Source organism: Eriocheir sinensis, unplaced genomic scaffold, assembly GCF_024679095.1.
Source record: "Eriocheir sinensis breed Jianghai 21 unplaced genomic scaffold, ASM2467909v1 Scaffold17, whole genome shotgun sequence".
Classification (NCBI taxonomy): Eukaryota; Metazoa; Arthropoda; class Malacostraca; order Decapoda; family Varunidae; genus Eriocheir; species Eriocheir sinensis.
Genome location: NW_026111072.1, coordinates 20,001 through 32,698, shown reverse-complemented (window position 1 = coordinate 32,698; position 12,698 = coordinate 20,001). Strand labels below are relative to the sequence as shown.

Below are 12,698 nucleotides of genomic sequence, written 5' to 3'. Positions count from 1 at the left end.
ATTATTCTTTTTTCTTCGTTTATCTCCTTCCCTCTATCTCATTTCCCTTCCTCTATCTCCATTTCTTTCTCTCTCTCTCATCTTCCTTATTTTTTCCTCGTTTATCTCCTTTCCTCTCCTCTTTCTGTATATTTCTCTCTCTCTCTCTCTCTCTCTCTCTCTCTCTCTCTCTCTCTCTCTACGAAAACTATCTCTCATTATCGTATTTTTATTTCCTTCTAAAAACTATCTCTCATTATCGTGTTATTTCCTCCTATTATTACGAAAACTCTCATTATCGTGACGTCCAGCATCCCGTTAAGCAATAAGCCAGCAAGTACAGTAGCCTATTAGTAAGACGGGTTAGAACTGGGTTAGCTCACTACTAGGAACGTATACGCCTCAATCTCCGCAGCTTATCTTACTAGGATTGCACTAACTGACCACAGAGGAAGAAGAAGAAGTGGAAGGAGAAGTAGAGGAGGAGGACGAAGCTAGGAGGAAGAGGAGGAGCAACGAGAACAAGACGAACAAGATGAAAAACAGGAATAGAAGAAGAAGAAGAAGAATAAGAAGAAGTAGTAGAGGAGGAGGGAGAAGAATAAGATGAACAAGTAGAACAAGATGAAGAACAAGAATAGAAGAAGAAGAAGAGAAGAAGGTGATCGAAGAAGAGGAGGAAGAAGTAGAAGAGGAAGAAGTAGAGGAGGAGGAGGAAGGAGAAGAATAAGACGAACAAAAAGAACAAGAACAGGAAGAACAAGATGAAGAACAAGAATAGAAGAAGAAGAAGAAGTAGTAGTAGTAGTAGTAGTAGTAGTAGTAGAAGAAGAAGAAATCCTCCTCCTTCTCCTTAATTCTCCTCCTCTTTCTGAATGCAATAAAGATACACAACTTCACTAATACCTTCCTCTACGAAATCCTAGCTTCTCCTTCCTCTGTCTTCTCCTCCTCCTCCTAAATGCGTCATGCTGTCACTATGTTAGCCAAGGTCATATGTTAGTAAGAATCACGTGAAGGGTTTAGCCTATCACAATAAAAACACATGATACGCAGCTTTTCTAACGTGTTCAACGCATCATCTTACTGTAACCAACCATTCAAAGGCCATTCTTGAACCCTTCTGCGCCCAAGTATATTTGACAAGGCTTTCGTAGGAGTTCGGTGCATTCCCAAGGGTAGTTTTATGATCTATCTGGTCGTTCAATCCTTCCTCTGTAACGTGAAACTAGGAAAAACTCTCATGGGAACCCGGTTGACCTTCTTTTTGGCCTTTGGAAATAGTTAATGTGAGGGTTGGAAGCGTTTGGGACCACCACCCCGAGGAGCGATGTTGCGAGGGTCGGTCACGTGCGGGTCCAACAAAACGTCATTCATCCTGACATTAGATAGCTATGCAGATTAGGCGCCTGACTCAGCTGATGCATATAACGCTTACATGTGCAGGCAAGGCAAGGGAAGGGGAGGGGAGGGGAAGGGAGAGGAGAGAGAATGGAGGGAAGGAAAGGATGGCAGTGCAAAGGAAGGGCATGGAGGAAAGAGGTTGGGAAGGAGAAGGAATGGAAAGGAAGGGTAAGGGGTGGGATTTGAAGGGAAGGAAAGGGAATGAAAGGGAAGGGAAAGGCATGGGAAGGTAAGGTAAGGAAAGGTAAAGGAAGGGAAAGGGAAAGAAAGGAAAGAAAAGGAAGGGAAGGGAAGGGAAAAAGAAGGAAAGGAAAGAAAACAGATATAGGAAAGGAGGAGAAGGGAAAGGAAGGAAAGGGAAGAGAGGAGAAGGGAAGGGAAAGAGAAGGAAAGGAAGGAAAGACAAGGTAAGGACACACACACACACACACACACACACACCTGGCACAGACGGACGTGGGTATATAGACACAGGTGGGCATAGATTAAACAAAGATAAGAAGGCAAAGTTTCAAACAGGTCTACATGTAACGTAAGTATGATATGATTAAGAAAATTATTAGGAAATGAACCACGTGGGAATAAGTCGAGATTAGGATAGTAGTAGTAGTAGTAGCAGTAGTAGTAGTAGTAGTAGAATTGAGCGAGTGACTGGCTGACTGATTGAGACTGAGTAAGGGAAGGGATGGGATAGGATCGTAGAGAATAATAGGGAAGGGATGATAAAGGAAGGGAAGGGAATGGAAGAGAAGGAAATAGAAGGGAAAGGAGAGGAAATTAAGGCAAGGAAAGGAAAGAAAAAGAAGGAAAGGAAATGGAAAATAAGAAATGGGAAGTGGAAGGAGAGAGGGGACATTAAAGAAGGGAAGGAAAGGAAAAAGGAAAGGCAGGAATGAGTTGAGAGAGAGAGAGAGAGAGAGAGAGAGAGAGAGAGAGAGAGAGGATATACAGTGACGAAGCTAAAATTATTCCCTTCCCTTCCCTTCCCTCCTTTCATCTTTCCTTTCCTTCCCTTCTCTAAATTTGAATCCCCCTTCCCTTTCCTTCCCTTTCTTTCCCTTCTCGTTTATTCAATTTCCTTAATATTCCTTTTCCCTTCCTTTCCTTTTTCCTTTCCTTCCCTTCTTCTATGTTTCCTCTCTCCTTCCTCTTCCCATTTCTTATTTTTCCCTTTCCTTTCCTTCTTTTTCTTTTCTTTCCTCTTCTTTCCCTTGTCTTCCCTTTTCTTATATTCCCTTCCTTTCCTATCCCATCCCTTCCCTTCCCTTCCCATTCCGTGCCTTCTTTTCTCTTATATTCCATTCCCTTCCTATCCCATCCCTTCCCTTCCCTTCCCATTCCTTGCCTTCCCTTCTCTTATATTCCATTCCCTTCCTATCCCATCCCTTCCCTTCCCTTGCTTCACTCTCCCTTCCCGTACCTTTCCATCCCTTCCATCACCTCGCCCTCCCTTCGCCTCCTCGCGCCCAGTCACAGAGGCCACCTGATCGGGGTCGAGGTCGGTGTCCGCACGTTAAGTAAACAACACAGGAAGGCCGATGTGTTGTGCTGAGTCACCGGAACACACGAAGAGGAGGAGGAGGAACATTAGATAGGAGGGTTTGTAGAGGAGAATTTAGTAGAGAGCGGGAAGAGAAATAAAGAGGAGGAGGAACTTCGAGGAGGCATACAGGGGAAGAAGGAAGATTGGAGGAGGATTTAGCAGAGAGGAGGAGGAGGAACAGAAAGGGAGAAGGATTTAGCAAGGGAGAAAAGGAGGAAAGAAGGAGAGAGGAGGAACATGTGGGAGGAGGAAATTAAGGAGAAGGAGGGACTTCGAGGAGGCATAAGGGAAGAAGGAAGATACAATGGAGGAGGATTTAGCAGAGAGGAGGAGGAGGAGGAACAGAAGGGGAGAAGGATTTAGTAATGGAGGAGAGGAACAATGAGGGTGGGAGGAGGAACATATTAGGGGATAGGAGTATTTAGTAAGAAGGAGGATTATTTAAAGGCACCTCAAGGACCTGGAATGACGAACTCTAGAACTTATTATGGAAGGGGGTTGAGGGGCAGGAAGGGAGCGACATGTAGGCCTATACAAAAGAAAAATATCATGCATGCTTCGTTTCTCTCTTCAATAGGCTATACAAAAAAAACCAGCAAATTACAACAAACTACTAGAAAAAAAAACACGTACAAACAAACACGAATAAAACGAAAACGGACATGAAGAAAAGATAAACAAACACACACACAAATAAACGTATAATGTAAACAAACAACTTGAATACGGGTAAACATTCACGTAGATAACAACCACTCGTTAACTTACTGTTCTTTGGACTCTTAGTTGACTTTGAGCTTCGAACTCGTACCCGACACCAATGACCTCAATGCAATCTCTCTCTTGAAACGTCGGGGACAGAGACACTGGTAGAGGAGGTACAGGGGTAGAAGAACCACTAGCACCACCACCAGTAAGACCTCAGTTAACTTTCAGCTTCGAACTCGTTGTACCCGAAGACGCAAAGGATCTCAATGCGCTTCCCTCTCTTCGACCTTCTAATCTTGGGGGTCTTAGTTGACTTTCAGCTTCAAACTCATACCAGAAGACGCGATGGACCTCAATGTTCTCTCTTGAAGTTCTTGCAGTTGACTTTACCTTCGAACTCCCCGAACCCAAAGACGCTAAGGACCTCAATGCGCTTCCCTCTCTTCGACCTTCTAATCTTGGGCTCTTAGTTGACTTTCAGCTTCGAACTCATACCAGAAGACGCGATGGACCTCAATGTTCTCTCTTGTTCTTGCAGTTGACTTTACCTTCGAACTCGTTGTACCCGAAGACGCAAAGGACCTCAATGCGCTTCCCTCTCTTCGACCTTCTAATCTTGGGCTCTTAGTTGACTTTCAGCTTCGAACTCATACCAGAAGAACTTAATAACTCTCTCTTGAAGTTCTTGCAGTTGACTTTACCTTCGAACTCCCCGAACCCAAAGACGCAAAGGACCTCAATGCGCTTCCCTCTCTTCGACCTTCTAATCTTGGGCTCTTAGTTGACTTTCAGCTTCGAACTCATACCAGAAGAACCTAATAACTCTCTCTTGAAGCAGCGGCGACAGACACAGTGATGGACGAGACAGAGAGGCAGAAGAACCACCATCACCAGCAGGGCCGCGACGTCGATAGCGAAGTACTGGAGGAAGGAGAGGTGGGCGCCGGGCAGACGGAGGTGAGTGAGGCGGCCATGGTTGTGGACTTTCTCGACCCACCTCACAGCCACCTCCAGTCCGGACTCTCCCGCTTCCACTTCGTCTTTCCAGAGTCGTGAGAATCTCCTGGCTGTCTGGCGGTACCTAAGTGGAGAGAAGAGGTGTGGATTTGCGTGAGGAGGTAGCGGGTGAGTTTTCTTTTTTTGTGTGTAACCTAACCTAACCTAACCTAGCCTAACCTAACCTAACCTCATCTAACCTAATTCGCTTTAGTACCCGAAGACGTAAAGGACCTCAATGCACTTCCCTCTCTTCGACCTTCTTATCTTGGGGCTCTTAGTTGACTTTCAGCTTCGAACTCATACCAGAAGCCGCGATGGACCTCAATGTTCTCTCTTGAAATTCTTGCAGTTGACTTTACCTTCGAACTCGCTGTACCTAACCTAACCTAACCTAACCTAACCTAACCTAACTTAACCTAACCTAACCTAACCTAACCTAACCTAACTTAACCTAACCTAACCTAACCTAACTTAACCTAACCTAACCTAACTTAATTACTTAGGGTCGCGTAGGACAGTCGTGATGGCAGAGTAGATCCTCTCCTCCGATATCTCCGTCTTGTCCACCGCCACGCCCAGGCCCCGCTCCGCCACCCTCCTCGCGTTGTCCCCCTGGTCGGCAAAGATCGGCACGGCCACCAGAGGGACGCCGTGGTAGACAGCCTCGTTCATGCCGCTCTGGCCGCAGTGGGAGACGAAGAGGACGGTTTTGGGGTGGCCTGAGGATGGAAGGAAGGAGAGTGAAGCGGATGGGGAAGGGAAGGGAATAGTTTTTGCTTCGTCACTGTATGTCCACTGTCTGCTACTCTCTCGCTCTTAGTTGACTTTCAGCTTCGAACTCATACCAGAAGAACCCAGTAACTCTCTCTTGAAGCAGTGGCGACAGAGACAGTGATGGACGAGACACAGGCGAAGAAGAACCACCACCATCAATAGCAGCACCACCATTAAGACCTCAAGGCGTTCTCTCTTGAAGCTCTCAGTTGACTTTCAGCTTCGAACTCGTATACCACAAGAACCGAAGGGCCACAACGCGAGCTCTCTCTTGAAACACCGGCGACATAGACAGCAATGAAGGAGACAGAGGGGCAGAAGAACCACCACCACCACCACCAACAGCACCACAACACCACCACAACACCTCTCAACACCAATACACCACACCAACCCACCCAGTATATCATGTTGGGGCAGCCAGTCCATCACCATCACATTATCAGGCGTCGTGGGCAGCAGCGCGGGGTTGAAGCGAAGAAGAACCCGCTGCTGAAGACGGGCGAAGGCATTGAGGAAGGCACCCATGACCTCGCCCGGCACAGCTGACGCCTCGAACCCCGTGTAACCCAGGGAGAAGAGAATGACCCCCGCTTCCCCTGACCCGTTCATCTGTGGAGGAGAGAAGGGAGGGGTGTTGAGGGTGAAGGAAGGGAGGGAAGGAGAAGGGAGTGAAGGAAAGGAGAAGAGTTTGAAGGGAAGAAGAAAAGAAGGATTGATCGTGAGGGAATGGAGGAGAGAGAGAGAGAGAGAGAGAGAGAGAGAGAGCGAGAGAGAGAGAGAGAGAGAGAGAGAGAGAGAGAGAGAGAGAGAAGGGAATGTATTGCAAGTAAAGAAGAAAAAAATGAAAGAAAAAACATTGATGAAGAAAAAAAGTAAAAAAATAAAAACAGAAGACGGTAATGAAGCGAGTGTTGTTATTTACTTCACACACACACACACACACACACACACACACACACACACACACACACACACACACACACACACACGCACACACACACAAAAAAAAAAAAAAAAAAAAAAAAAAGCGATAACTGTGAATAACTCTTAGGTAACATCCAACCACATTTCATCTCTAAGGAAGACGAAAAAAAAAAAGGAATCTATCTGACTCACCTTTGCGGGTATACCTGGTCAGCGCTTATCAGGTTACTAAAGAGCGGTAATCAGAGGCCTATCAAGCAATCAACCACACCTGTACTGATAACATTAGAGTTTGTTTACCTGTGACAGCTGATTGGATGTTATGTTAGTCACCTGTGCAAAGGGCTCTCTCTCTCTCTCTCTCTCTCTTTCTCTCTTATGAAATCCTTCCTTCCTATTTTCCTTCTATCCTTCGTCCCCTTTTTGTCTCTCCTTCCTTTCCTTCCTTAGTCCTTCAATCCTTTTCTTTACTTTTCCTCCTCTCTCTCTTATGATATCCTTCCTTCCTACGTTCCTTCTATCCTTCGCCCTCTTTTTCTCTCCCCTTCCTCAGTCCTTCAATCCTTTTCTTAACTTTTCCTCCTCTCTCTTTTATGATATCCTTCCTTCCTTCAATCCTTCACCCTTTCTTTTCCTTCCTCAGTCCTTCGATCCTTCTTACTTTTCCTCCTCTCTATTATAACATCCTTCCCTCCTATGTTCCTTCCATCCATCGCTTCCTTTTCCCTCCCCTTTCCTTCCTCCTTCCCCGTCAAACTATCATCCCTCACCGTCTCACAACCCTTCCTCCCCGCTCTCCCCCCTTACCCACTTACCCATGCATGCAGGGGGTGTGGCAGGGGTGCAGGGGGCCCACACTGGATGCACCCCAAGTACTGTACGTGGGGCGGCATCAGCTTGGCGTGGTCCAGGAGCCAGTGGGAGTGGACCAGCACCGCCTCGACCTCCCTCAGTAGCTGGTGGCTTAAGGGGACGTGTGGAGCCAAGCGCTGAGAAGAGGAGGAGGAGGAGGAGGAGGAAAGAGGAATAAAATAAATAAGTAGATAATGTGGATGGTGGAATAAAATAAACAAGTAGATAGTGGAGTCAAGAGAGGGATGAGGAGGAGGAATATGCCCCGAATCGTCCAGAGTGGAATTTTTAAACAAGTTAGTCTGCAAAGGTTGTGAGTTAGATTGATAGATAGTTAGTTAAACAGATAGATAGTTAGAGTTCATAAGCAGACAGAGAGACAGACATATGGACACACACACACACACACACACACACACACACACACACACACACACACACAAAAACGTTAAATTTTAATGAAAACATAGAGATAAATATCGAAACAAACCCAGGATATGAGACAAACAGTAACTCTCTCTCTCTCTCTCTCTCTCTTATTTTTTATTTAAACGTAGATACATATATACTATTTACTCTCTCTCTCTCTCTCTCTCTCTCTCTCTCTCTCTCTCTCTCACCTGGATGTAGTAATCAGTGTTGGACCGGTGGTAGGCGATGAGGGCTGACTCGGCAAGGCTCATCAACGTATTCCAGACCCTCTCCCGGAAGCCCATCTCAGCCCCAACATCACTCATGAACGCGGGGACTATCGCTGGGGACTGAAACACACCCATAGCCTTCGCCTGGGGACATGGGAAGCGGGGGAGAGAGTTAAAAAGGGGGATTTGAGGCGGGTTGTGGTGTTGGATTCTTTTTAATGCGGTTATGGGGAGGTTTAAGATATTTTGTGGTATTGGATTCTGTTTATGCGGTGTCTAGTTGTGTTAAGTCTGTTTGTAAGGGATTGGGAAGAAGATTCAAGCTGGGTTATGGAATTAGATGTTTTTTATGGGAGTTCAGTAATGTTAAGCCTGTTTTCAAGGGATAGGAGAGGAGATTTGGAATACATTACGGTGTTAGAGAGTGTTAGCAGTCTGTTTTCAAGGATAGTGGAGTCAAGAGAGGGATGAGGAGGAGGAATATGCCCTGAATCGCTCAGAGTGGAATTTTTAAACAAGTTAGTCTGGAAAGGGTCGTGAGGGAAAGCTTAGAGACAAGGATAGTAGAGTCAGAGAGGGACGAGTCAGAGGAATATGCACTGAATCCTCAAGAGTGGAATTTTTAAACAAGTTAGTCTGGAAAGGGTCATGAGGGAAAGCTAAGAGACAACGATAGTGGAGTCAGAGAGGGACGAGTCGGAGGAATATGCCCTGAATCTTACAGAGTGGAATTTTTAAACAGGTTAGTCTAGAAAGGGTCGTGAGGGAAAGCTTAGAGACAAAAACTGATCTTGCTCAACTCTCCCCCCATAACTAACCTATTTAAAAATTACACTCTGAACGATTCAGGGCATATTTCTCCTATTAATCCCTCTCTGACCCCTCTATCCTTGGAAACAGACGTAACACTACTTAAAACTCCATAAAGAAAGTCACCACTCTGGACGATTCAGGACATATTCCTCCTACTAATCCCTCTCTGACCCCTCTATCCTTGAAAACAGACATAACACTACTTAAAACTCCATAAAGTCTCCACTCTGGACGATTCAGGGCATATTCCTCCTACTAATCCCTCTATCCTTGAAAATAGACGTAACACTACTTAAAACTCCATAAAGAAAGTCTCCCCTAAAAACCTACGCACCTTCCCCCACTCACCTCGCCCCCCTGGAAGGAAAAACCCCAGAAGGCGACGACGGGCAGGCCGAGGCGGTGCGCTAGGGCCAGGGAGCACTCGTTGGCGATCACGTCCACGAGGGCCACGGTGAAGTTAGCCTGGTAGAGGTGTGTGAACAGCGCCGCGTCACCGAGCAGCGTGAGGCAGTGTGCGCCCACCACGGAGAACACGTTGAGGGGAACCTGAGGGAGGGAAGGAGGTGGGTGTTAGGAGGTGTACTGAAGGAGGAGGAGGGAGAAGAAGAAAAAAACAGTGGAAATATAAAAACAAGCGCACATTGAAGGGAACATGGTGGAGAAGGTAATAGAGTTAAGGTAAGGATAAGGAGGAGGATTGAAGATGAAGAACAAGGACAAGAACAAGGAAACGAAGAATAACAAGACGAAATAGAGCAAAAACAAGAAGAACAAGAACAAGGACAACAAGAAGAAGATGAGAAGAGAGGGATGCTGTACGAGAGGATGAACAAGAACAAGAAGATCAAAATAAACAAGAGGAAGAAGAACAACAACATAAACAAGAAGAAAAACAAGAACAAGAATAGAAACAAAGAGAACAAGAAGAAGCCAAACGTTGCAAAGCTATAACTCAGCATCTCTCTCTCTCTCTCTCTCTCTCTCTCTCTCTCTCTCTCTCACCTGCCACAGCCTCCGAGGTCTCTCCCACAGCATGGCTGTGGGGGGTTGGAAGGTCCCGTCTCGATGCATGTAGGGGTACCTGCACACACACACACACACACACACACACACACACACACACACACACAGGAAGGTCATATAAGAGGATTAGTAAATACATATGTATAAATAAATAAACGGATAAGCATATATATTAATAGATAAAGATATATATATAAATGAATAGTGCAATAAGTAAGTGTAGAGAAGTGTATTAATAAATCTATATGTATGAATAAATAAATAAATAAATAAATACGAGATAATACATAATGCAATAAGAGGATAAGAAATAAAGAAATAGAGGAAAAAAATAAAAAAAAAGAATAAACAACGAAAAGATAATAATAACAAAGAAAATGATAATAATAACAATAACAATAATAATAATAATAATAATAATAATAATAATAATAATAATAATAATAATAATAATAATAGTGTGTTTGTGTTTGTGTGTGTGTGTGTGTGTGTGTGTGTGTGTGTGTGTGTGTGTGTGTGTGTGTGTGTGTTAACCCCAAAAAATATTATAACAGGATGTGGAGAAGACGATTAATTATAATATTCTCCTCCTCCTCCTCCTCCTCTTCTTCCTCTTCCTCCTCCGCCACGCCCTCATCTCTCCACTCACGCCCAAAGCCATCTCTCTCTCTCTCTCTCTCTCTCTCTCTCTCTCTCTCTCTCTCTCTCTCTCTCTCTCTCTCTCTCTCTCATCTTTCTTTTTATTTCATTCTCTCGTAAAGGTAAGGCTTGACAGGGTAATTGGTGGGCAGGTGTTTGGAAAGGTTACCTGTCTGTTTTATTTGTTTTATTATGTTTTTTTTTGGGGGGGGGAGGGGAGAAGGGAGGGGGTATGTATGTATGTATGTATGCATGTATGTTTGTGTAGGGGGAGGTGTGTGTGTGTGTGTGTGTGTGTGTGTGTGTGTGTGTGTGTGTGTGTGTGTGTGTGTGTGTGTGTGTGTGTGTGTGTGAGAGAGAGAGAGAGAGAGAGAGAGAGAGAGAGAGAGAGAGAGAGAGAGAGAGAGAGAGAGAGAGAGAGAGAGAGAGAGAGAGAGAGAGAGAGAAGAAGAAAAAGAAAGACAGAGAAAAGAAAATTAAATATATATCTCATTAAGTGTAAAAAAAAAATACAAACAAGAACAAAAATAATAATCAAATAAATAAATAAATGAAGAAAGAAAAAAAAATCAAAAGAAAATAAAATAAAATGAAATAGAATAAAATAAATTACTCGTGCACTCACCTGAGATCACTGTTATTAGGGCTGAGGGTCACCACCTGGACGGGCGAAGTCACCTGGCTGGTCTTGCTGCTGCGCCACCTCACCTGCGTTACCTGGTGGCCGCGTCTCATCAGCTCCTCCCCGAACCTTCTCAGACCAAGTTCGTGGCTGCCGGCGTAGATCGGGTGAAGAATAAGCACCCTGGCCTCTCCCTTCTGCCTCCCTTCCTTCGTTTCGGGTCTCATAATGTTTTCAGGTTCACTTTGCTTATGTTCTCCCTGCCTCCCTTCCCTGGTTTCGGGTCTCACAAGGTTTTCAGGTCCACTTTGCTTCCGTTCACCCTGCCTCCCTTCCCTGCTTTCGGGTCTCACAAGGTTTTCAGGTCCACTTTGCTTCCGTTCTCCCTTTGCAACGGGTTCTAAGAGGAGCAAAATCACTAGGAACATCGAAAGCAGCGTCGCCAAGCGTGTTCCTGTCATGGTGGCGGTGTTAGTGGTGTGTTTTCATCTCTCCCTGTGGTGGTGTGACGCCGAACTGCCCTGGAAAAGAGTAGCCAAAAGAGGTCAATTTCGGGTGGAGAGGTGTCTTGATAGTAGCTATATACATATTTGACAAGGCTTTCGTAGGAGTTCGGGGCATTTCCATGGGTAGTTTTATGACCCTGATGGTAGTTTGACCCTTCCTCTGTACCATGCACCTAAGGAAACACTCACTAGAACCCGACTGATCTCCTTTTCGGCTTTTGGAAATTGTTGATGGTGTGACAGGCGGAAGCGGGTAACAGTAGGCTATTCGGGCTAAGTCTTCATCTTTATACACGTACACAAGAGGAGACAGAGGAAAGGACAGTGTAGAGATGTCTTTTGAAGTAACTGATCAATATGTAAGGAACAGCAAACTTTGTGAAGACTTGTAATTGACGTTTCAAGAGCATTCATTACCTCTCTTTCGGCCACCTCTTTGGATTTTTTGGTGAGCAGCGAGTAGCGGGCTTTTTTTTTTATTCTTGTTTACTTTTTTGTGCCCTTGAGCTTTCTCCTTTGTTATAAAAAAAATATGTTACTTGGTACATTATATATGATTGTAGTTCATATGTTCAGTCCCTTATGTCTACTGCCCTCACTAAATCAAGGCCTCTATTTTGTTAAGCACTTGTTCCCTACCATTGTATCTTTTTAGTTTCCTGGTTCTGCCTCCACATGTATCCTTAGTTGTATAATCACACTCTGTCCTGCCTGGGGGTTGGGATGGCATGTTCCTCCCTTCTCCTTTATTGTTTACTTGTAACATTAAACTATCAATCAATCAATCATTATTTTTGGTGCGATACTGGTGGTGGAAGGCTCTGAGAACACTAAACTTACACACAAACACACGTACACGAAGACCGATCACGGATAACTTGTATAACTCTTAACTGTTTCGCGTGGACAGTAGCGGCGTCCTCTCTACCTGTCGTTCCCTCCTCGGCGTCCTCCCTACCTGTCGTTCCCTCCTCGGCGTCCTCTCTACCTGTCGTTCCCTCCTCGGCGTCCTCCCTACCTGTCGTTCCCTCCTCGGCGTCCTCCCTACCTGTCGTTCCCTCCTCGGCGTCCTCTCTACCTGTCGTTCCCTCCTCGGCGTCCTCTCTACCTGTCGTTCCCTCCTCGGCGTCCTCTCTACCTGTCGTTCCCTCCTCGGCGTCCTCTCTACCTGTCGTTCCCTCCTCGGCGTCCTCTCTACCTGTCGTTCCCTCCTCGGCGTCCTCCCTACCTGTCGTTCCCTCCTCGGCGTCCTCCCTACCTGTCGT

General features: G+C 45.4%; 1 protein-coding gene across 1 annotated transcript; it reads right to left on the bottom strand.

Annotated features, from left to right (window-relative positions):
* Positions 1 to 3,612: 3,612 nt before the first annotated feature.
* LOC126990508 (UDP-glucuronosyltransferase 1A8-like) lies at positions 3,613 to 9,678 on the bottom strand. Its single transcript, XM_050849106.1, has 7 exons — positions 9,646 to 9,678; positions 8,989 to 9,189; positions 7,807 to 7,971; positions 7,150 to 7,323; positions 5,806 to 6,019; positions 5,133 to 5,352; positions 3,613 to 4,715 (listed from the first exon to the last, which is right to left on the bottom strand). The coding sequence occupies exons 1-7, from the start codon at positions 9,676 to 9,678 to the stop codon at positions 4,412 to 4,414; spliced, it is 1,311 nt and encodes a 436-aa protein (XP_050705063.1). The 3' UTR covers positions 3,613 to 4,411.
* Positions 9,679 to 12,698: the final 3,020 nt, after the last annotated feature.